At 42.7% G+C, this 26,212-nt stretch overlaps 1 protein-coding gene across 1 annotated transcript in view; it reads right to left on the bottom strand.

Annotated features, from left to right (window-relative positions):
- The window catches only part of PIKFYVE (phosphoinositide kinase, FYVE-type zinc finger containing), a 256,730-nt gene that overhangs the window by 116,900 nt on the left and 113,618 nt on the right, over positions 1-26,212 (bottom strand). Inside the window, 9 exon segments of the mRNA XM_075829901.1 lie at positions 1,636-1,744; positions 4,011-4,124; positions 4,427-4,605; positions 6,837-7,008; positions 7,975-8,046; positions 8,538-8,638; positions 10,111-11,282; positions 17,423-17,549; positions 23,894-24,034. Coding sequence (XP_075686016.1) covers positions 1,636-1,744; positions 4,011-4,124; positions 4,427-4,605; positions 6,837-7,008; positions 7,975-8,046; positions 8,538-8,638; positions 10,111-11,282; positions 17,423-17,549; positions 23,894-24,034 — 2,187 coding nt within the window.

Here is a 26,212-nt window from a genome sequence, read left to right as displayed (position 1 = left end):
TAACCTCATCTATTTTCCCAGTAAGAGAAGTAGTAGACTCACGTATAGCAGTCAGGAGCTGTGCTGTGACTTGTTTCAGTGATGGTTCCGGATCCTCATCTCCCTGAGGGTCCGCCTCGTCATGCTGCTGTCCAGGAGTAACGGCGCCATGATGGCTACTTGCTCTGGCGAACTCTTTAAGGCGGTCAGCGGCCGCCGAATTGCGTGTCTTGCTCATTTTGAGCTCTCCTCTACTGTGCCTGCGATTGCCCCACGTTCAAGAAGTTTTTGCGGGAAGTTTTACAGCAGGATTAATGCAGAAACACCGGAGCCGGGACGGAGCTCTCACAGCATGCGACTGCTCGCGGCGGAAGTCAGCCACGCCCCCCCCCCCCTACCACTTTTGTTGTCACTTTTGAAAACGAGTGAGTGGCGAGTAAGGTTAGAAATTTTAGCGCAAATTTGGCATACTTCCTAATTAGACATTTCTTTTCACCACAAAAAGGACGCAATTTGATTGACAAATTACCCCCTAGGTGTGTGTGTCATAAGAGCCTGATCAAAAATTTGAAGGACAAATAAAGCCATGTGCTAATTTGTTTCTATAGATTTACCTTTTCAATGAAGCCTTAATTTGCTTCTTTTCTTTTTGCAAATATGACAAGAAAGGAGATTTTAGATGCATACACAATAGAATTAACTCAAAAAGTATATGGATAAATTCGGATGTGCAACTTAACAAGATCATGCAAAACCTATGATGACATGTTCTTTTAAATGAATGTGCATACTGCATAATAAGCATATATATTATGTATAAAGTGCACATGCATTATGCATAAGATGTATACCATCATTTAAGTTATGCAATCTACCAGGAAAAGAAACGGTGTCGCTTACAGTTTATTAAATTAGAATATGAAAACCTACTTGAAGGTTACACAGAACATGCGTTACGCCTCATGCACACAACCATGTGTGCCGTCCGAGTCCCGTCAGTGATCCGAGGAAAGATAGGACATGTCCTATCTTTCCTTGGATCGGAGACTCGGACCATTTTTCATGGACCTGATTCACCCGCTAAAGTGAATGGGTCCGTGAAGACTATCGGATGCCACTCGGATGCTGTCAAAAAAGTCTCAGGTGGACCCATGTGTTACATGAACTGATATTCATTTAAATAGTTGAATTTAATACAACATTTCCCCTATAGAGGCCGCTGCAGGAGAAATGTATAGCCAGCCTCATCTCATCCTGGCAAAATTAGGCTATGTTCACATCATGTGTTTTGGCCTACGTTTGACGTATATGCCTGAAGACCCGAGAGAACCCATTAAAGTCAAAGGGTTCTGTAGGGCGCCATTGATTTCCATCACACAACGGAATCAGAGATTCCAGTATTCTCGCTGTTCTCCTCCTATGGCTGAGCAGAATAAGAGAACCGGAAACGCAGATGGGAACGAGCCCTTATGATCCCTCATATTGCAGCGAATCCTGGAAAGTGAACAAAAGCGCAAATCATTTTAACGAACAAAAAATAAAAAAGTACAGAAATACCCAAATGAACTGCACAGAACCTTTCAGTACAACACCTTTAATATAAGGGAGACGGGATTATTTCCAGTGCGCTGTGAAATCCATGTTCTCACTTATTACCTCTTTCTTTGCAAACAGATCTTCCATCTTTTCCTCTCTTGTTTTATTAAAGGTGTCGGTCTTTAGGGATGTGAGGCGGTCATCCACCGCAGAATACACCTGAGTCACTCTGCAAGAATGAGGGGGAAGAGGCACAACATGAAGTAACCTTTTCATGACTAGGAGTGTTTTTAGGTCCTGATGTTCAGAGCAAAATTTCACCTTTTGGTACTAAACCTTTTTTTTTTTTTATTTCTTAGTATTTTATTTTCTCTTTTTAACAGGACACATGGGACTTTCTTATTGTTCAAAATTCAAGCTGATCTGTTTTTATAATGTCTTCATAAAGAAAAAAATGGGGCAAATGAGAAAAAGAAAAAAGGTTCCTAAACGAATCCCCAAAATCTCCCGCACTCCGCAATGTCAAACATTTGTGCATCTCGGCTGCACGATGCGGTTATAGCGATGTTTTATATGTATCTCCCTCCTTTTGCGGTACAACGCAGCTCTGTGTGTGCAAAGGCGCAAGAAAAGATATGGCGGACTAGAATTGGTAACCATAGATCATTCTTGTCGGTTTTGGGATAAAAAAAAACCGGTGTGAGATATAAACAAGTAATGCAAAAGCACCCGACACTCATGCAACATGTGTTCAAGTACTACTAGTGCAGTATGGATTCGGATAGAGGTGTCCATTCTACATTTTGTAGTTCCCATTTTTTTTTTACATTAATATTTTTGTTACCTTATTGAAATTTTTATATTTTATTACATTTCATTATTTATAACACTGGAGCTCAGGTACATAGAAAGCGAGGGAGAAAGGGCTAGAGAGTAATGCAGTCCTTTCTTCAAATGATGGGTAAAGGGGAGAGAGGTGACGAGTACCAGGCTGTCCTAGAACGATAACGCATTATAACATACCACCCCCCCCCCCCCAGTAGTCCCAATTCGATTTTTACTATGATGTCCGCTCTTCTCATTCTATTCCAGAGCAATCGAATGTAAAAACAATGTTACGTTAAAAGGGGTGGTCTCATCTAAATAACCCTTATCTATATGAAGGAATATGGACGTCAAAGAGGGGGGGGGGGGGTCATCCTCTCAGAACCCCCTCTACGATCCAGAGGGGAGAGCCACTAACAAGCAGTAGATCTCGCAAATGTGTAGGCAAGTAGGCAAATATGACACTCTTTGTCTCGGTCTGACAGCCCTTTGGCCACATTAGCCTGTATGTCGGGAGCTTGATGTGAACAGGGTCTACGCGGTCTACGAGGGGGTCTCGGGAGCTAGCTGGGAGTCTGAAGAGACAACCCCTTTAATATTTTTTTAATACATTCAGATTATACATCAGACTGCAATAATGAATAAAAATCCTCAGAACCATTAGTTAATCTACAGTTTGCTACAAGGTAAATAAGAAATCCCACATTTCGCCTTCTAATTCCACACAAAAATTTAAAAAACCTGAACATGTTTAAATGTTCTCATTATCCTTGTGATCCTAGTACTATGCTGCTCGGTTTATATTCATTAGAGCAGTCAATCCATGTCTTACGCCCTCACGCTTCTCCCTCTTGATTTAATATTCCCACAAGCAGTTATGAGAATTGTGGAGTAATTTCTTCTATTGAACACAACTAATGAAAGTGCTCGCATGTCTGTATTTATCCATGCGCTCCGGGAAAAGCTTCTATGTGCTTTACGTATTGGATGGCGAAAGGGTCGGACTCTTCTGCCTCGAGGAATTACCGGCCACCGCTGCTTTCTTCTGTCCCACCTGATGCCATCGGTTTCACTGTTAGGGTATGTGCACACACACTAATTACGTCCGTAATTGACGGACGTATTTCGGCCGCAAGTCCCGGACCGAACACAGTGCAGGGAGCCGGGCTCCTAGCATCATACTTATGTACGATGCTAGGAGTCCCTGCCTCGCTGCAGGACAACTGTCCCGTACTGTAATCATGTTTTCAGTACGGGACAGTTGTCCTGCAGCGAGGCAGGGACTCCTAGCATCGTACATAAGTATGATGCTAGGAGCCCGGCTCCCTGCACTGTGTTCGGTCCGGGACTTGCGGCCGAAATACGTCCGTCAATTACGGACGTAATTAGTGTGTGTGCACATACCCTTAGGCCAGGATCACACACACAGTTTTGATGCATTTTTTTTTGTGACAGTTTTTGCCTCAGTTTTCTGAGCCATAACCAGAAGTGGATCCAAAGGGAAGGAAAGTTATAAAGAAAAGACTGATGCTTCTGTTTTGTGTCCACTACTGTGTTTGGCTACAAAAAAAAAGCCAAAAACTGCATGAAGATGAAAAAGAAGATGAAAAAGAAGAAGAAAAAGAAGAAGGACAACAACAACAACAACAACAACAACACCACACACTTACTTCTGAGAGAAATCTTTCAAATCTTGTAGGATTGACACTTTTGCTGGATGGTGCTGCTTGATGTATATTTTGGGCATTGGGACACACACTTCGAGCAGTCTAATGGAGGAATAACTAAACAATAGAAATATATGTTAAATAAGTTATATATCCACATATACGTAAAAGGCATATGAAGCGATAGAACGTCTATGAAGCTCTATATGTAGTGACATAAAATCTGTATGCTATATCGTTTTTTCCACTTCGTAGCCCAATAACGTTTAGTTCTACTCTGGCAAGAATTGGACAGGAAAAAGAATCAGGAAGAAAGGTTTCAAAAATATACTTCTGTAAAGTCTTCAATTTCAGTAATGAGAAAGTCATAGTTCACACATTCAGTGGGAATGTCCAGAAGGAAAAGGTAGACCTATTACCTGAATGATGCTACCATCTGGTTGTATGAGAAGTACTGGTGGTAGTTGTGGTGAATGGTGTGCCCACAGGGCTCAGCATTAGCTCTTCGAGTATACTGATTGCCATAAAACCGTAGCTCCAAATATTTTGCAAATGACATAGACCAGGATTCATTAGATAGTGGTACAACAGGGGTTACCTGTAGGAAGAGAAATGCGTGTCAAGTGGGACCACTAAATGGGTACAACAGAGGTATGTGCCTTAAAGATAATCCCTTTCATTATGCCCTATTAGGGCAAATGGACCGCCCAGAAGAAGAGTTCTTCCACTTGTGAGCCCGCTCCATGAGCAATATTCGGGAGTGAATAAGTATCAGCAGCACCCTAACCGGCCTAAATATTACAAGGACAGCGATCCATTCGAAATGGTGCCATATAGTACAACGATTCTCCTGCAGTAGCTGCTGCATGGGAAATGCATGACTGGCCACAACGTCCGATTTCAGAAGCGGAAAAGAAAAGACAACCCTTCCCCCCATGTGAAGATTAGTGTGACAGCCCAATCCTGTTCCACCGACATATGTTATGTCCGCCTTGCAAGAATGACAATAGGAATTGTATGGAAAATTGGGGCCAATACCCCCCTACCCGCTTAGATGCCGGAAATCTTCTTGCCATTCAGTCAATGCAAAGGGTCAGGTGGCCGCGCTTCAAGAAATAAATTAAAGTCCTCTCAACGCGTTTCCTCTTGACCAGACGATTCCTCAGGGGAGAAAGGTCAAAGAGCACCGCTTTACCCAGATTCCATGGGCGCGGTGATAGAATAGTTATAGCTGTCCATTTGAAAATAATTTTCAATAAAAGGACACTTGTAGTGGCAGATATCACCTCTGGTCTCCAGGTGTCAGAGTGAACGCCTGTGTCTGATGTCAGAGGAAACGCGTTGGGAGGACTTTAATTTACTTCTTGAAGCGCGGCCACCTGACCCTTTGCATTGACTGAATGGCAAGAAGATTTCCGACATCTAAGCGGGTAGGGGGGTATTGGCCCCCAATTTTCCATACAATTCCTATTGTCATTCTTGCAAGGCACACAAAACATAGGTCGGTGGAACTTTCTTATAAAGAAAAATAATATATATTCATAAGCCTCATAGAGGTGGACATTTTGCGGTCTTTGGTTGAACACCATAATAGGAACATGAAAAATGCATGAGCTTGTGGCATATAAAATTACCAAATATATATGTTGTCTTGTTCTTAAAATGTTTTTAACGAAAATATATGAAAAGTTATATCTTATATATACACCGGATCTACTTTTTTTCTTCCACAAATACTACGGAGAATTTGTAAAAAAAAATAATTTGGTCTAGGTGGTGGACCTCAAACTATACCATCAAAATTTGTCAAAAAAAGTGTGGAAAATAACAAATTATTGAAATACAGTAAATTGAAGAAAGACTGCAGCACACCGATGTCCAAAAGATGTTGGTCTTTATTCACCAAGCAGTAAAAAACTACAACGTTTCAACCCCTGTTGGATCTTTGTTATGCTTGACAAAGACCCAACAGGGGTTGAAACGTTGTAGTTTTTTACTGCTTGGTGAATAAAGACCAACATCTTTTGGACATCGGTGTGCTGCAGTCTTTCTTCAATTTACTGTATGCAAGTTGTTCCGTTGGACCTGGGACATTTGTGCTGCGCGCACCATCCCTTACTGGGATCATCTACCTTGTTCCCCTCTGGAGAATTTCTTTGGTTGTGCTGCGGATTTCTTTTGCAAGATTATTGAAATACGCTATTCTATCCATAAGAATTCAGTTGTTAACATGGTAGCTATGGAAAGCTCCAGTGACCTAACTGCCCATTTATGGACCGTTATTCGCTCCCCATGACAGACAGCAGGGGAAGTCTGGATGGCCACTCTGCCCACACGCTCATTATTCCTCTGGGATCCTTGGCTAGAGGTGACTCCCCTCTCGTTTTCCCCTGTCCCCATAAATGTGACCTTCGCACCCACCCTCCCATTCCAATCAGTGAGGTCCCCCGCTCAAGCTGACAGAACTGCACTGCCTGGGAAAGCGCTCGCCACAACTATACTACAAAAAAAATAGGCAGCCCAGCTATCCCCTGCTATGACAAGACCCTCAAAGCATGACAATCCTCCGTGACGGCAAAGCCTTCAAAGCAGCCAGGACTCCGCCGGGGAAGCTACGTCAATGGTACTATACTGTACACTCTGGGAGATTTCCCTGGCATATACATCAAATGTGGGCTATAAAACGTAGTGTGAAGGGTGCCTTATTGAGATGTTGATGGTGGTTGAGGTCATTGAGTCTTCAGTTCGCTACGATCTATATCTTAAAAACAGTCCTAAATTAGAATTGCAACCCACTGAAACCCACATTTAAGACCTGGTCGTAGATACCTGTTGGCAGATCCTACACCAGGAATATGTGAGGATGGTGTGCTGGTAACCAGGAACAGGAGAGTCCAGCTCTTTTAGTATAATCTGAACACAGCCATGTCCATGAACAAAACGTCTTATGTGGTGCACCATTGGCGTGTCACAGAATACACTGGGACACTGATATGAAGATCTGCGGAGGAGCACACATACAACGATCAATTAAAAATGCTTTGTGTCCTATGCGACCATTTACAGCTAAGAACGAGAAAAAAAAAATTAATTCATGCAACTATTCCAAAAAGGGGCAAGAAATGGTTCTCCTATTTTCATACTTGAATAATTTAATACAGGTTTAAACAAGGAAACAATTACACTGAGAATTTTGCACATAAAGGAAAGGAGTTGATCTGTCAAGTGAAGTATCTACAGTTGCACATTGATGCTTCTACAGAATAAAGGACCCTTTGCTAAATCAACCCCAATTCTGGTGGAAGAGATGGGAGTATAACCATTGAATCATTAGAAAGAGGAAAAAACAGTAAAGTGAGGAAAAGGTCATTAGGTATACCAAGGGAAGAGGAAAGGTCACCTCAGGAGATGCTAATGCAAAGACAAAATACTTTAAGGCGAGTCCTGTACCTCCATTGGTAATGACAAGAGGCAAAATCCACAACCCTGAAAAAATATTAAATCCTGATACTATTAGAAAAAAGTAGGTCAAATGTTCCATTTTACACAAATAATACCCGGTCCTCCTCCAGGGTGTTTTGTCATCTGTATTAAATAACTCTCCTTGCCCCACCCCCACTATATGTACCAGGGCATAAAAAAATACCAGATGTGGGCATACATCTGCATCCATTTTCGCACACAATCTTGTCAGTACACAAGACCGGCTGAACAGCCATCACACCCAAATCACTAATAACCAATCATGTCCAGCTCTCTTTCCAAATTTTAAAACCCAACCCATTTAAACATAGGCAACGTCCGGCTGCACCAATACATAGAACATCAGAAAAGATAGACAAATTTTTTAATGTGTATAGCTAAAAAAAACTACTAAATTTGACATAACTAAATACAGGAAGAGTTTCTCCAACACGAAACGATGTGACACAGGTAATTGGTAATTTCATATAAAACATCACCTCACCTGAAGCAGTATCGTTCCAGAAACACACCCAAGGTAAGATCATTCTTACCATAAAACTCCATTGTCACAATCCTGCATATAAAAGAGAGAGAGTAATAAGTAATCGATCATTTCATTTTCGTGCTTGTATTTTAGGGGAGCACATTCTGTTTTTAGTGTCTTCCTAAAAATCTATCAACACCTTCCTCATTTATGTACATAGTGAAATTGTTTTATGACTCAACCTCTAACAACTGCTGCTCTCGAACAGTTAAAAAGTGCAGTGGCTTTACTTATGTTTGTACCACAATCATCCGCGAGATTATGGATTATATATTTTGGGTGGAACACCAAATGAGGTCGGTTAAAACAATCAAGTTATATTCTCCTTTAACCAAAAACACTGTCGGAGTGAGTGACTGTTTTTACACCAACAAACCTTGCAATATTCTGTTCTATAAAGTTGCACAATTTTCTTGAACAAACTACATGTGGAATAAAGGGACCATGGGATAGCAAAAGATCAGGTGCATGCCAATAGTATAACCCAAAAATGACATCCAACAAAACATGCAGATCCTTACCAGGGACTAACACAGGCACTAGGGGCATTGCTGGACTGGGCACTAGAGCTGCTGAACAGAACACACAGCCTTTGGTGGTTCAATATGCCGAGGCAATCAATCTGGGAACAAATAATGAAATATCAGAATCAGATTTTTCTAAAGCATGCATTGAAAAAAAATTAATAAATCTAAGCACGAAGGACGATTAAGCATCTAAATGCATTTTACTATATTTTAGCACAAATAATTTTAGAATATTATAAAAACATTTTGCAAAAGGAGGAAATATTGGGGACGATTTACGAAGCTAAGATTTAGACGACATAAACTAAGACAAGGCAGTTTGAAGCGCCATAGTGTATCTTGTGTATCTTGATAGACACTTTTCTCTTCCTTATACAAACTCTTGGTTGGCTTCGTTTTTGTTTGATGCATTTTAAGCCACCCCTCTTCTCCCCCAAGTCATGCCCCTTTACTGTACACTTTTTAAATTACACTAAAATGAAATGCGCCAAATTATTTGTGTAATGCTGGTGCTTCATGGATCGAATTTTTCAATGCTTCTAGGGAAAAGCTCAGATAGATAGATAGAAATATATATCTGTGTATAGCGTAGTCGACCGTACAATTTTTCTCAGCGGAAAAAAACTGAAACCTTATGGAACGGAAGCATTACCATTGCAATCAATGGTAATGAAATGGAAGCTATGTTTTCCGTTTGGCTTTACGTTCATCGGTTCCTCTGACGGAAAGGTCGAACCAAAGCCCAACGCTGATGAACAGGCCCAATGATTCTTAAAAAAACCACTTAAATCGGGGGGGAATCAGTTCCATGTGTCTTCACCAAGAGCCTGGAAACCGCAGATCATGAATATTTCCAACTGGCCCTTAATTGATATCAAATCAAATCAACAAAAGAAGGACAGGGTTTAAGGCCAGGGCTACACCTGGACTTTTTGTAGTGCTACAGAATTGATATTAACTATTCAGCTACAGCTGAAGTCCGAATGAATACATTGACCTGCATGCAATCTTGGCCTGCAGCGGTCACTCAATAGTTAAAATCAATTATGTAGTACTACAAAAAGTCTAGCTGAAGCCCTGGCCTAAGGGTGCGAACACATTTGCCTGTTTGATGCAGGTTTTTTTGGTGCAGTTTTAGACTGGGGCTAGACCTAGACTTTTTTTCCATAATGAATCTCTGTCCACGGGATTGCATTAGGCTACAAATAATTATCTCACTACAAAAAAAGAAAAATCGCTGTGATGAGCCTGTGAGCTCACAAATTGCTATAAGTTTGTTTATTAAACTGATCCTGCTATTCTGCGGGGCGCTCCTTCTTGCCCCCTCCCGACATGATGCCTTGATTCCGTTTCATTGGAAAACGTTAAAGAATTTTAAAAAAAAATATATAATAAACTGCATCAAAACAGGACATGTGAAAGCACACTTAGGGTACATTCACACAGTGACGTTAAATCGTGGATTAGAATGCGCAGTTTAACCTCATTGTGTGACAGAGTTCCTCTATAAATAAAAGTTTGAAGTCATGTAATCAATTATAGGTCAATGTTCCTGCAAAAAACGTACCTTGGAGTTCCAGGACATCTCATTTTGATTCACTTCTTTGTCTTCCTCTGAATCCTGCTTCGTTTCAGGTTTATTCAGGAGACCATTCGGTGTCTCCTTGGTTTGTACAAATGGATCAGCATCCTTCTGCCTTATTCTGCCTCCTCTAGCCCGATAGTCTGCTAGAATTCTAGCCAGATTCTGGCTGTCTCCCAAGTGCTCTGCAATTTTGGTGCTCAGCAGCTCGTGAGATGGAAAAACCTCAATAGTTTTTCCCGAATCACTTCCATTGAATCCTTGCAAATTAGATAGTTCACGTAACAGCTGTTTTTTCCTCCGAGTCTCCATTTCTTTCATCTCTTTGTTAAGTAATGGCGACATGTACACTTGCTCTGGAAAATAGTCCCTTGTGGGACACCTTATCCCCCTTTCTGTCAATAAGTAAGGCTCCTTGAAAGAAATGATCGGAGAAATACACAAAATGACATCTTTAAGCTCCTGTTTAAAAGCTATGGAGTGCATTTTAAGCCTATCATCTGTGGATGTGACTTCTTCCGTTATATACAGCCCAGTATCATCTTGCAGTGGATCACGGAAGAGTCGAAGCTCATTTTTGGGTTCTTCTACCTCTTCATATTTCTGTGACATTTCATCATCTTTGGAAATACCAGGTATGAGACACATTTGCGTTAAAAGCTCAGGTTCAATTGAGACTGAAGACAAAATCGATGAACTTGATAACAATATGGGAAGGTCCTGTTGTGCCGAAGATGAGGTTTCAGAACATTTGCTGTCCAACTCTCCTGTCTCCTCAAAGAATGACCGTTGCTCTATGAACTCTATGTCCTCAGAAGACTGGGACTCAGAAATGACATGCAAGCGATCTGAAGAGCGGTCCGATTCCCAGATTATAATGCTGGATTCCTCGCCATTAAAGAGATCTTTCTGACTGCCATTTCCTTCATGACCTTCAATAAGTGATCGAAAAGAGCTGCTTTTAGGTAGTGTAGGTGGCATAGCAAACTCATCCATAAGAAAGGAAATTTCCAACTGGGAATGATATGCTGCATAGACCATAAAGATTATTATGTCTTTGACACGTGCCAGCTCGTACTCGGATACTCCACTTAGCTTAATGGTGCAACCCAGGTGCTGTGGACATCCTTCAAAGAACATCAGTGTTTTAGAGTCATCTGTGTGGACAAAAACAATACAAAAATATATTACCATATAAAGCAATCACTATATAATTTATTAGTAACAATTAAAAGCGGATCTCTCAGCTGAATATGGTGTCCTATGTCATTACAGCTACTTGTCCGTACTCTTATTATCCCAAACAGAGGAAAAAATGTTGTGGGCTTGAGTAACAGAAACGATGAAAGAATACAGCGGACTCCGTTATGAGTCTAATGGGTTCCTATGGGGAGTGCTCCAACCGCCCCTCTCCGCAGTGACTATGAGTATGCACATATAAACAGCAGCCTGTCAGTTGCACCATTATTTTCAGTTATAAACCATGAATAAAACGTATTACAATATAAAATTTGATTTTAAGTGACCTTTAAATCCAACTTAATCTAAGTTACAGGGATTGTCGGGTTTCAGCATATTAACGTTCTTTTTTGAATAATGAAAAGTTACAATTTTCCTAAATACTTTCTGTATTAATTCCGCACGGTTTCAAGATCTTGGCTTGTTATTATTCAGTAGGGACATTCATTGTTTTATTCCAGTGGATACAATTCTGTCCATGGTCATGTGGTGGACACACAGGTGCTGGAATCGATAGAAGACTGAGCTCTGATACACATACTGCAAGCCATGCACCTGTGTGTCCATCATATCACCATGGACAGAATTGTATCCACTTTAAGCAAACACTCAATGTTCCTACTAAATAATAACCAGCACAGATGTTGGAAAATTTTATAATTTTAAATTACGCCAAAAAAAAAACTAATCCATTTTTTGAAACCGGACAACCCCTTTAATGTGTGGGAAAATTGGATTTTTGTACTCATTTCACTAGGAGACTGACACTAGATAGGAAAAGTCTTGGATCTGTCCGGACAAGACATACCCCCTCCTACAGACACTGGCATACTCAGTTTGTACAGAAGCAGTAGGATAAGACAAAAACAACAACATGTCTACGGTCCTGAAGAGAAAAAACAACCAGAACCAAAAGGTTCCGGGCATAGAAAACAAAAAGAGGGAATGAATTCAACGAGAAAAATATTTTATGGCAAGTACAAAAACTCTATTTTCTCGTTAATATCATTGGGGCACACAGCACCATGGGACATCTTAAAGCAGTCCCAGAGAGTGGGAAAGAAAAGAAAGGAAACAGATATGCAACCCTCTTAAAGCACAGCTGCCTGCAGCACCTTGCCTCAGGAGGGGCATCAGAGGAGGCCAAAGTTTGGATCTGGTAGAATTTTGTGAAGGTGTGCACCGAAACCCAGGTAGTAGCCTTTCAAACCTAGGTACTGCTGTACCGCCCAGGAGGAACCAACAGCCCTGGTAGAATGGGCAGTGACCACAAGGGGTGGAACTTTATTCTGGGACTGATCTGTTTCCAAAGTCACAGATCGGGTCCAACGGCAATGGTCGCTTGGATGCCACCAATACCTTACAATTTTTTGGCCTGAACACATGTATAATCAAAAATAAACCTATTGAACTCCTCCAATAAATTATCTTACCAAAATTTTCCTGCTGCTCGATCCCCTGCTTAGGAAGATTTGTGGACGGTACGTTATGAAACACATGCTGCAGAAGCAGTCTCACACGCAACATGCTTGATACAAACTACACAAAGCTATCTCTATAGGACAGCTTCAGAGCAACTGCGCTGGCGCGGAAGCTATCCTATTCACCTGCATCAGGGCAGTAGAGAGTTGGCCGGGCTGGGAACTAGTGTGCATGCTCTTTGCACACTCCCAAGAAACCGGACATCCTAATAGGATAATACAAAGTAGAAAATGCGCAGGACCGCAGCAGTGACCGTAACCGTTGGAAACCGCTCACAAAATTGGCTAAAGAACATGGGTGGGATGGATGGGTGACCTTCTGAATGCCAAAAAACTTGCAAAAGAAGGTGTTAACAAATATGCCAATATTTCCATATGCAACAACTTAAACTAGGATCATTGAGATAGGAATAACCAATTGCAAGAAGGACAGGATACCGAGTGTATAACATACCCTAGGACCCTATTGACACCGATAAAAATACGCCAACCCAATACAGTCGTATACCTTGGCTGATTGAGGCTTCCTGGCCTTTAACATGACTGATTCAGAGACGACTCAGACTCTGCTTCCACCGCCACACAGATAAACTAATCTGAGTTAAAGTGGGTTGGAACAGCGGACCTTGGTATAAGTTGTGTCTGAGGAGAAGACGCCAAGGTGGCGTCCCCAAGGGCAGGGGCGCCCTCCTTTTTGACCCTTTAAACTCTGGGCAGTAGGGGAGGGAAAAGGTACTGAAGAGAGAGCCCCTTCCAAGAAGTGATCAGGGCCTCGATTGGGATGGCATTGGTGTCTATGCTCTGGCAACATAGGCTGGAACCTACTGGTTGAGAAGAGATCCACATCTGGGGTGTCCCACCTCTTGCAAATCTTAAAGAAGATTTCTGGGTGAAGGGACCAAACCCCTGATCAACCCCTTACCAAATGAGGAAGTCTGCGGCCCAAATGTCTACTCCCGGCACATGGACCAGACAGACAGAACGGACTCGTGATTCTCCGCCTAGTAGATGACCCAAGAGAACTCCCACAAGTTGGTCCGGCTCCTGTGCTGCCTTGATGGTTCAGATAGAAGATCGCTGTGGAGTTGTTGGTCTGGACCCTGACTGGACAACCCTGGAGAAGTAGAGTCCAATGGTAGAGTGCCAGGAAGATGGCTCTCAATTCCAGAATGTTTATTTGTAAGGTTGTCTCCTTCGGCGACCAAGTGCCCTGAACTGTGTGGAGGCCGAAAACCGCTCCCCAGCTGGATAGGCTTGCATTTGCCGAGCTGATGAGCCACTGAAAGAGAAGCAAGGCCGGAGTGGTCTTCCACCAAAGAAACTCCTGATGAACTTGGAAGAGCAGGAGATTCATCTTGCCCAGTGTGTGTCCTGGGTCTTGTCCAGTGGAAGAGGATTGCCCCCTGGAGGGTCCTTGTGTGGAATTGCAGGCATGGAACGGCCTTGAAGGTCGAAAGCATCTTGCCCAGCGCCCGGATGCAGAATCAAATGGAAAAGGGTGCTACCCGGCAAAGGAGAGCCATCCCGACTTGGATGAACCTGATCTTCTTCACGGGAGGTGAACATTGGCTGTCCTGGTGTTGAAAATCCTTCCAAAAACGCCATGCAATGATCTCTCTTATGGCGATCCACCCAAATCTATTCAACTTCTCTAGAATGATGCTGGAAAAGTTGTCCTCTATGGAGGGGGTCTTTACCAAGAGGTTGTCCAAGTAAGGCATGTCAGTGACTCCCCTGGTGTGGAGGAGCGCCATAAGAGTCGCTAGGACCACTGACGCAGGGATTCTATGCATTACCTCCAAATGCGAACAAAACAGTTCAGCCTCTTTAGATCCAGGATGGATCTGACTGTTCTGCCCCTTTTGGGGACTGTAGAGATTTCAGAAGAATCCTTGAAACCATTCCAACTGAGGAACTGGGACGATCACTACCTGGAGGAAAAGGGAATGAAAAAACAGAAGTAGACAAAAAAAAAAAAAAAAAAAGTGTCGGTTGTGAATTCTATTTTGTACTATGTGGGTATCACCTCTTGGACCCAGGCGCCGTCCACATGAGCAAGCCGTGTCTCCGGAAAGAAGTCATTCCCTCTCTTGGACAGCAGACTCTAGTAGGGAAGATCATGCAATCTGCTATGTCCTCCCTTGAATGCTTTTATTCTAGCTAGAGGTCACAACAAAATAAAGTATAAGAGCCAAAACGGATGAGTGCCACATTTTCATTCATCTCACTGCATGATATACTCAGACTGTTTTCTCTCCTTGCTGAGCACAACCAAGGTTTTTTGGCTGAAAACTCCTTTCCTTTTTTGCATTTTTGTTTCTGCTCCTTATTGTGGAAACAACGAGTGGTGCCAACTTCTTCCTACCGTGCCAGACTTTAGTAAGGAGACACTTTCAGGGTAAGTGGTCTTTTAAGAGGAGGGCTTTTGGGGCTTGGGACTGTCGCCAAACGGACGTAGGCTTAACTGAAGAAGGAAAAGTCAGAAAAAAACGAAGCCTTTCAGAACAGAGAGAAGACTCAGAAATTATTTCATCCAGACGTTTTCCAAAGCATGGACATCCTGAGAAACGAGATTAACAAATGCTGGGAGCAGGACAGAACCTGCTGCTCCAAAAAGAAGACGACTTGGCATGCGAGTCCAACTTTTAGTCAAGCGAATTACTAAGTGATGCTGCATCTGACGGAACAGTGGTGCTTTAGACAACCACAAAATAGATGGATCCACTAAAGACTAAACAGCCCATTTGGAAACTAAATCCTCCTTGAAATAAAAAATGTGTATACATATTTTTTGAAAAAAAATCAATCCTTTCAGGTTGTTTCCATTCCTTAAATAGGCCTTCCACAAACTCGCTATGATTTGGGAAAAATAGTCTCTGGTGTCGCTGACGGCGTGAGAGTGCTTCTACCTAAGTGGGGGTAGGGAAGTTACCCTTAATATATAAGGTGCCTCTGACCACATGTATTAAAGCCTTCATGGCAGCTGTCAACTGTGAGTCCTGCTCAGATTCTGAATTAGTCAGTAGATCCCCAGAGGAAAAGGACTGATCCTGTCGGAAAGCAGCCTCGCCAGTACTGGCCCTAACTGGGGACTCTTGGGAAGAGCCTGAGGAGGACTAGCTCCTGAGTCTTTCATGTGGCCTACCACAAGTAGCAAACTGCGTGGTGTCCAGCAGAGAGACCGGGGTGGCATTAATAAAAGAAGTGCTTGCTGTCCGAAGTAATGGCTAAGACTCAACCATAGTGTGGGAAAGTCTGGCAGTGTCCCCTAGGGCATGGGAAAAGACTTTACCCATTCAGGTGGTGCCATATCCTTAGGGGGAACAACAATTTCGGTGGGTCTGGATTGCTGGCACTGTGTGAAGAATGGGTAGGCTAGAAGAAGGTGAAATATTTCTTTCAGTCGCCGCAGGCATAGTACATTACCAGGCACCTTTGGCCCGGCTGCCTGCTAGGATCTGTCTAAGATCAGACATGTCACAAAAAAAAAAGAAAAAAAAAAAAAAGAAAGAGGACAGACAACTAAGTAGTGTCAAAGGGAAGTGACCGCTGAGGGAAACCCACCCATCAGAAGGTAAGCAACACCAGGAAATTACTTGAAAATTAGCCAATTTAGCTTGTCTACCATACCCAAGGTGCTGAGTATCTCCCAATTGCCAGACCAGAGCTGAAAGATGTCTTCTGACAGAGTAGAGCATACTCCTCACAAGACGTACTGTACTGAGAGTGGGAGAGGAAGGCTCCTTGAGTAGCCTACACCAGCTGAAGAACCGTGGGATACTGAGAATATCACGTGGGGCAGCCCATAGAAGCCAGCGTCAACGCAGAGCACCGATTGGCCGAATGCACTCCAGTGACCGCTTAAATGGCTGTGACTAAATTGATCAGACCTTGGCGGAACAGTACTGGCACATCTGTACCAAGAATCCCACTAAATTTATTCCAAAGAAAACTAATTTTAGAATGCTCTAGATAAAACATGGTCTGCTTTATTCCAGAAACAGCACAACTCTTGTACATGGGTTAATTTATGGTATTGCAGCTCAGGCCCCAGATAAAGCCTTTGGGTTGCCTTGCATAGACTCTGTATGATGTACATTTACATCAGTTAAATCGAAGGAATACAGCAGTAGTGCTCATACGATCATCAGCATGAGCCCGGTTAAAAGCAAGGCTCCCGCTGTAATAGAAAACCTCTGATCCTAGCCATTTAACCACTTAAGAAACCGCAGTCAATAGCGACAGCGCCATCTAAGGAGCTTGACAGAGGGAGGGTGCACCATCTGTCAGCCCATAGGCGCATTCCCTGCTTCGATCACTGGATGCCAATGGGGTCATGTAAAGCCCCTGGGTGTAGGGCCATGCAAACGTCCTAGATGTGCCATAAGCATAGCCGAATAGATAGTATTCCTATGCATTATTGCCTGTCAATGTATCACAAAGTACTCCAAAGCAATATATGAGCGATTAGAGTATCCTGCTCTGTCTCCTAGGCTTCCATCTCTAGTACCGGAGCCAGCACTGTAGAATTACACCAATACACGTTTCCAACATGCAAATTCACAACATGGACTTACTGTTAGACAGTGAAAACACTTGTATATAGAACTTGTTACATGTCCCAAGACGGGGTTTTGTCAACAGTTGGTCCATAGACATTACCAGGTCTCCTTGTGTCATTCTACTCACTCGATCTAAAACTTGCTAGAGAAGAGAAAGGAAAAATATTAGCGCCATACTAGAGAAATTCCAGACATTATTTCTATATTTAGATATTATAAAAAAGTGTACCCCTAATTATATAGAAAAACGACTATAGTGCAGGGCTGTGCACATAAACAGGACTTAGACGAAAAAAGGGTTTTACAGTGAGTACTAGTTCATTGGGGGACACAGACTGTGGGTATATGCTGGTGCCACGAAGAGGCTTGACGCTAAGAATTTAAAATTGTGGCTCCTCCTACAGGATTATACCCCACCCACAGACACTAAGCTAATTCAGATACTAAAAAGGCAACCCCCTGTCCTATATGGGGAAAATATGCAGCTGAAAAAACTAACTGTAAAAACCCCTGACAAGAATAGTAGTAACAGCCGTGCTCGGCAATGCAATATATAACCTACAAAAATTATTAGAACACAAAAGCTACAATATACAAAATGACAACTTTATTGCATACAAAAATCTTAAAATTGCAGAAGAATACTCAATAGCCGAAAGGCGCATTAGGGTGGACGCCAGTCTCAGCATCAGTACATTCAATGGGTATGTTATGTTGTGGTTTGTGATTGTTTGTTACCTTCCTACTCTGCTCAGAATTAGTTGATGGGTGCATATGTATATATGTACTTTATTTCACTGCCATTTCTGTGCATTTAAGTCCTTAGCTTCTGCTGTCCCCTCACCCTGCTCAGCACTTGCAAATGTTGGTGGGGACATATATGTTTGTATTTTAACGTATTGCTATTAACTATTTATGTAAGTTTATGTAATAGTGTCACCCTTTTATGAATTCTGTATTATTGTCCGATTTGGCTCGGCATCCTTGCTGCCCATTGCAGCTTTCCTTTTAATCCTGCAATTATATAAGATTTGTGATTTTTGTATACATTAAAGTTGGCATTTTGTTTATTGTAGCCTTGTGTGGTCATCATTTTTGTAGGTTATATCCTGAGCTAATTCAGACTGTTCTGAAGCAGTAGGAGCAGCAGAAACAAGGTAAGTAAAAGGTAACTATTAACTATAGAGGACAATCCGTCCAATTGACAACCATGAAAAAACCTTTAAACAAACAAATGAGATGGTGCTGTGTCCCCCAATAAACTGGACTAGAAAAGGATTTTTCGGTGAGTACTAAAAAATACCTTGTAAGGTGTTAGTGGTATATTTGAAGCCTTCCACCGCAGGACTTGATATTTTGTATACTCTACAAGAATTTATAATTGAATCACTGGAATAGGACTAGAGTTTCGTTTAAAATGTAACTTTTACTAGTAACATATTTAAAAAGTGTGTAAAACAAATGACACACCAGGACAAGACTGTTTACAAAAAAATCTTCCTTATTGTACAGGAGATATAGTGCTCCATGCAAAAAAAGTCAATTCAATATTGGTAATATTATCCTTTCTTTGCAGAGTTAAAGAAAATGCTCCAAATTGTTGCAAAACATGTGAGTGATCTATTTCCCAGGAGGATAAATATAAATCTCTGTGGGGTAATGACCCCTCCTACCCGTTCCGTAGTGTGTTAAAGTCCTGTTCCGTTCTTATGGCTGGGGACTGGGAAGCCTCACTTGTTTCTTTTATATGATTTTAGGCAATCAATCATTGTTTTTCTCCCGACGCGTTTCCTTATGGCCAGAATTCCTCAGGGGAGATAAGGCCAGATAACCTCCTTGACAGGGGGCACAAATGAAGTTGGAGCTGTATTGAAGTTTCAATCTTCTGCAGTGGCAGAGATTCCTCATAGCACTTGTTTCCTCGTGCTGGAGTAAACGCTGGTTCCGGCGTGTGACGTCCTCACCCACATGTGTTTTCTGTTGCTCTTTATACAGGTTATTCCCTCCCTCATTGTGCACTCCTCCAGTGACGTATCCAGGGGAGTGCCCCATAGTTGAAGCTGATACAGAACGGAATCCAGAGCACCTCCCATTGGGTAGTGTCTGTCAGTGACTCCGTGTTGTCCAGCTCCTTCTACCACAATCACGGACCACTGCCTCTGTGATTGCTGCTGCTGGACATGAACAACTGTCAAAGACAGTTAAATCACCCTCAGCAAACAGCAAGTCAGCTTGCGTTACCGCATGCATTCACAATGTGAATCAGACCCAGTGCTGCCAGAGATTGGGAGAGAGGGGAGGGTGTGTCTGGCTTATCTACTAGTGTAGATGTAGTGTCTGTGGAAACAAATACAGAGAACTGCATACCATTAACCCCTACAAACCCGTTTATAAATTCCACATTTTTTTTTGTTGCATTGAGCACTATATCTCCTGTACAATAAGGAAGATTTTTTTGTAAACAGTCTTGTCCTGGTGTGTCATTTGTTTTCCACACTTTTTAAATATGTTACAAGTAAAAGTTACATTTTAAACGAAACTCTAGTCCTATTCCAGTGATTCAACAATAAAAAATACCTTGTCTTCGTTTCAGTTACATTCGGAGGGGGGGGGGGGGGACAGACCGTGGGACGACCCAGAGCAGTCCTCAGGAGCGGGAAGAGAAGAAAGGACATGGTCACACAGATGCCTGCAAGACCTTGCGTTTAAAGGAAGCGGCTGCAGAAGCAAAGATGTGCACCTGTTAGACCTTGAAAAAAGTGTGCAAGAAAGACCAGTAGCCGCCTTGCACAGCTGAAGTGATTGAGCACAGCCCAGGAAGCCCCAACTGATCTAATAGGCGGTACTTTACCCTAAACCCGGTAAGCCTCGCGAATAGCCATCCAAATCCATCGATAGTGGCCTTAGAGGCTGCCAACCCCTTCCTGGTACCCTCCGGAATGATAAACAAGGAATCTGACAACTGGAAGGAAGCAGTTACAGAAATGAAAATCCGAAAGGCACGGACACCATCCAGGTTGTGGAGGGAACCCTCCCTCACTTGACTGGGAGACAGAACAAAAAGGACAGCAGAACAGTGTCATTATTCAGGTGAAAGGCAAAGAGACCTTAGGAAAAAAAAAAAAAAAAAGAAGGAGGGCACTATATGGAGCACCACCTTATCCTTATGAAGAGTCCATAATGGAGACCGGTATGACAAAGCCGCCAGTTTAGAGACCCTCCTGATGTAGGTCCTCGCTACCAGAAAAGCCACCTTCCAGGAGAGAAGACTAAGGGAGACTTCTTGTAAAGGTTTGAAGGGAGCAGATTGCAGAACCTCCAAAACCAAGATGATATCTCATGAAGGAGTCTAAGGACGATAAGGGGGATCCACATGGGCAACCCCCTGTAGACAGGTAATGGCGCCAGATTTGTAAAGTGCCGACAGCTGTCCCTTAACAAAAAGGCCAAACCCTGATCTAGGCCACCCTAGAGGAAGGAAATAACTCTGGATAGAGAAAATTACAAGGGAGGTAGATTGCAATCCTCACACCAACAAAAGTAGGTCATCTAGGATCGATGATAAATGCGGGCTGAGGAAGGATTCTGAGCCATGAACATGGTGAGAATTATACCCAATCCAACACATTGCAAGCCCTCAGAACGGCCAAGCCGTTAAACGTAGTGACCTTAGATTCTGGTGGAAGAGAGGTCCCTGAGAGAGGTCGTCGGGACAGAGAGGAGGTCGTGACAGAGAGGCAAGCGCCACGTAACGTCATCAAGCAGGGACACCACGTCCGCGTATCAACATAGACGCGGCCAATCTGGCGATACCAAGATGGCCAGAATCCCTTCAGCCTTGAGGGGTCAGAAGAGCTGAGGCAAGAGAGGCAGAGGGGGAAGATACATAGAGGAGGCTGAAAAAGGTCCACGGAGCCATGAGAGCATCCATGGCATAAGCCTCTGAATCCCAGCCATGTGAGATGAAGCAGGGAGTCCGTGATTGTACTTGAACGCCATCTGGACTACATCTGGCTTGCTCCCGCTGATGCAAAATCTGGTCAAAGGCCTCCAGGTGGAGGGACCACTCCCCAGGATCCACCTGTTCGTGACTGAGGAAGTCAGCGACCCGGTTGTTGACACCTGGAATGTGTACTGCCGAAAGAGTGGGAACGTGACATTCTGCCCAAGTGAGAATCTGTGCGGCCTCGGACATTACTGATGTGCTTCGAGTCCCGCCTTGGTAATTGTGATAAGCCACAGCGGTGGTGTTGTCCATATGGACTAGCACCAGACGGCCATACAGAAGCTAAGTCCAGTGCAGCAGGCACGGACCAGTAAGATGGCTTTCAACTCCAGCAGGTTGATGGGAAAAGAGGATTCCTGTGAGGACTACAGCCCCTGAGCCCTGAGGTTCCGAAATGATGTTCTTCACCCCTTGAGACCAGCATCCGTGGAGAGGATCTGCCAGGTCACCGGAAGGAAGGTGCGACCACAGGATATGGTCAGGGAGCAGATCCACCCTTGTAGGGTACAACGAACAGCCAGAGAAGGGAAGATCCAAGGAGGCAGGAAAACGGTTCCACCAAAAGAGGATAGAAGAGGGGGAGTGTGGAACTGCGCAAAGGCAGAGACAGGTCCGTAAAACCGTCCGTAAAACCGTCCGCAACGAGCGAATCCCTTCCTGAAGAACAGACCTTTCCTGGGGAAGGAAAAACCTCTCAGGAATACAATCTAAAGGGAGGGGGAAAGACCAGATTAAAAGCGGTTGACAATCCAACCGAACCAACACAAGGTATCCAGTGTAGTGCAGTCACATAGTCCTCCCTGATAGGAGACTTGATCAAGATGTCCTCCAGTTACAGGGTGACCAACACCCCCCTGGCCCGAAGAAGCGACATCATCACAGACAGGAGTTTTGTGCAAACTCTAGGGCTGTAGCCTGAAAAAATACTAGAAATGGTGAGGAGGCACTGCAAAGCGCAGGAAGCGCTGGTGAGACTGGGACATAGGAAAGTGCAAAACCGACCTTGATGTCCACTGAGGAAAGAAACTCCCCTTGTTCCTTAGTAGCGATGATTGAGCAGAGGGATTTCATGCACAATAGTGGACTTCGGCGTACTCGTTGAGACGCTTGAGGTCTAGGATAGTTCGAGCCGAGCAGTCCTTCTTTGACACAAAGAAAAGGTTGGAGTAGGACCCCCGCCATTTTTAGGTCGGGGCACCTGAATAATGACTTCATGAAGGAGCAGAGAGTCGATTGCTTGAAAAGAGGGTGGTTGCCCTGGATGGGACACTGAGGAACAACGGACTGGAAAAAAGGCTCTGGAAGACTGGTAAATTCCATTTTGTAAAGGCTCTGATGTAATAGCAGGAGTGTCTGTCTCCTACGGTCACTAAGCTAACACTGAATTAGCTCAGTGTCTGTAGGTGGGGTATATCCTTTAGGAGGAGCCACAATTTTTAATCCTTACCGTCAAGTCTCTTAGTGGCAACAGCATATACCCACAGTCTGTGTCCTCCAATGTAACGTACAAGAAAATAATTTTTCTAAGTAACTTGCATAGCAGATTCGGTCTATAAATACCAGCACGGAACAGCCGTGGTCGGTGCTACAGGCTGCCCATAACTATGCAGTAGGCGTCCTGCTATGTCTCCTATGCTTCCGTCTCCAGTACAGACGACAGTACTGTAGAATCACATTACATCCTACAGTGATGGCTCATTTACTGTAGACGGTAGCCTAAAAAACGGAAGACGACGCTCGGTCTCCTACTGCAGCGTTATAAGCAGGGACTGCGGCCGGTCTGTGCTACTATTAAAAGACAGACTTTGCTTAACAATTTATTTGGAAAAGCAATTATTGGGCATATATATCCTGCACTATAATCGTTTTTATATAAAAACGGAGGTGCACTGACAAATAGATTTAGGAAGATGTTTCAAGCATGATTCTAATGGGATATGTAAAAGACAGTTACATACATGCTAGAAAATGAAGGGGGTATTCCCATCTTATAAAGCGATGGAATATCACTAAGACATGCCATTACTTTATGATGGATGGGACTCAAGCCTCTGGCACCTATTTCACTTTCTGCTTTCTATTACATGTAGTTTATTTATTAAAACGCCGTGGGAAGTCGTAGATGTTCCCTATGGAGAGAGCAAAAAAAACACAATATCCTGTTCCTTACTTCAATATAAAAGTTTATTTGGAAAACAAAATGCTAAAAAGGAAGTGGCCTGAGGTATAAAAAAAAAAGTGAATGATTTGGATTCACCAGGTGAAAAAATGTGCTAGTTGAACCATATCAATTCTACAACCTTAATATTTTACATTATTCAAGACAGAAATAGAAATGCATAACGCATATTTAGGTATCTATTTTTGGCCCAGTAGAATAACACCATTTCTCATTTTGAACAGCTGAAGCTTGCAGCGAAATGAACCACTTACAATGTTACATAATACATTTTTGTAGTAATCATGTTCACATTACATACCGGTTTAACATTGATAACCAAGGTTATTCCATGTTCTAACAGCATATCTTGTGCTATCCTGGACACCGTCTTTTCCACCAGAACTAGTGTTGGTCGAACATCAACTATCCTCTGAACGTAGTTCTTCAAAAATTCCCTTTCCTGACAGAGAAAAATTATGACTACATAAAAACAAGAACTTCCTTAACACACAGATAGAAAAGGAAAAAAGATAGAGATGACAGATAGATAGAGATAGAGAGATGACAGATAGATAGAGATATGACAGATGACAGATAGATAGAGATAGAGAGATGACAGATAGATAGAGATAGAGAGATGACAGATAGATAGAGAGAGGACAGATAGATAGAGAGAGGACAGATAGATAGAGATAGAGAGATGACAGATAGATAGAGATAGAGAGATGACAGATAGATAGAGATAGAGAGATGACAGATAGATAGAGATAGAGAGATGACAGATAGATAGAGATAGAGAGATGACAGATAGAGATGACAGATAGATAGAGAGATGACAGATGACAGAGATAGAGAGATGACAGATAGATAGAGATAGAGAGATGACAGATAGATAGAGAGATGATAGATAGAGATAGAGATGACAGATAGATAGAGATAGAGAGATGACAGATAGATAGAGATAGAGAGATGACAGATAGATAGAGATAGAGAGATGACAGATAGAGAGATGACAGATGACAGATAGACAGAGATAGAGCGATGACAGATAGATAGAGCGATGACAGATAGAGAGATGACAGATAGATAGAGCGATGACAGATAGATAGAGCGATGACAGATAGATAGAGCGATGACAGATAGATAGAGCGATGACAGATAGATAGAGCGATGACAGATAGATAGAGCGATGACAGATAGATAGAGCGATGACAGATAGACAGACAGACAGAGACAGAGAGATAGAGAGATAGAGCGATAGGAAGGCATTTCTTTACATGTATATTACAAAACGTCTTTATTTTTCTTCTCAATATTTAGCCCAAATGTTGCCCAAAAGCCTTTAACTAGGGCTACAGAATGCCTTTTTTACACCCCAGACACCTCCATAAAAAAAATGCATTTATTCGCAAAATTTGTGCAACTCTATGTTGTACCATACCAACGTCGCACAACAGATACATGCCGTTCATTATAAGGGAGACATGTGCGACATCATCAATAATTTACCATAGAAAAAATTGGGAGGGGAAAAATATGAACAACTAGGTGGCATCAAAGTTAAGCCAAGCACAACTGTAAAGCGTGATTAACCCCTTAAGGACACGGCCAATTTTAGCCTTGAGGACAGAGCAATTTTTTTTAAATTTCCCTCTTTGCATCCCGACGCTCATAACGCTTTTATTTTTTGTACGACGTAGTTGTATGAGACTTTGTTTTTTGCGGGACGAGTTGTACTTTATGTACGTACCATTTTTTGGTACAAATACATTATCGTTTAATTTCTATAAATTTTTAATTAGATTAAAATGCAGAAAAACAGCAGTTCTGCTGCAGTTTTAATATTTATTTTTTTACACCATACACCGATCATGATAAATAATGATATAAATTTGTTGTACAGGTTGTTACGGTCGTGGCGATACCAAATATGTCTATATTATTTCATGTTTTGGGACTTATATTTTAAAAAGTTTATTTATTATAAAATATTTGTGTTTCTGTGTATTTTATTTACTTTTTATTTATTTATTTACCATTATTATTTTTTTACATTCATTTAACTTTTTTTTTTAATCCCATAAAGGGATTTATCATTTTGATTTTCATTTTGTAACTGTAATGTACTGGCATAGATCTGTATGCCAGTACATTAGCCTGTTACTGATCGTACACAGGCAGTTGTTAGGGCATACCTCAGTATGCCCTAACAACAGGAAATATGTTCAGACAGCCCTGGGGTCCTTCACTGGACCCTGGGCTGTCTGGCCATACGAGTTGTTGGCTTTGATCGCGTCACAGTTATTTTCTGTGACGCGATCAATGTGCAGTCCCCTCTCCTTGAACGCCGCGATCAGCTGTCATCGCGGCGTTCAAAGTGTTAACAGCGGAGAGAAGATGTTTCTCTCCTCTCCGCTGTCAGAGCGGGGCCGTGGCTGTGTATTACAGCCTTTGCCCCGCTCTCGATCGCACACACAGAGACGGCAGAGACTGCTGTCACACAGGACGAGTATGCTCGTCCTAATGCGCGAAGTGCTCGCTGCTCAGGACGAGCATACTCGTCCTGTGTCGGCAACCAGTTGAAGTTGTTGCGTAGACTACACTACAACTTCACTCCGGCAACAGCAGCTAGAGGCAA

The sequence above is a fragment of the Rhinoderma darwinii genome, chromosome 6 (assembly GCF_050947455.1).
Source record: "Rhinoderma darwinii isolate aRhiDar2 chromosome 6, aRhiDar2.hap1, whole genome shotgun sequence".
Taxonomy (NCBI): domain Eukaryota; kingdom Metazoa; phylum Chordata; class Amphibia; order Anura; family Rhinodermatidae; genus Rhinoderma; species Rhinoderma darwinii.
The sequence above is the reverse complement of the archived record's forward strand: the minus strand, read 5'-3'. Positions and strand labels throughout refer to the sequence as shown.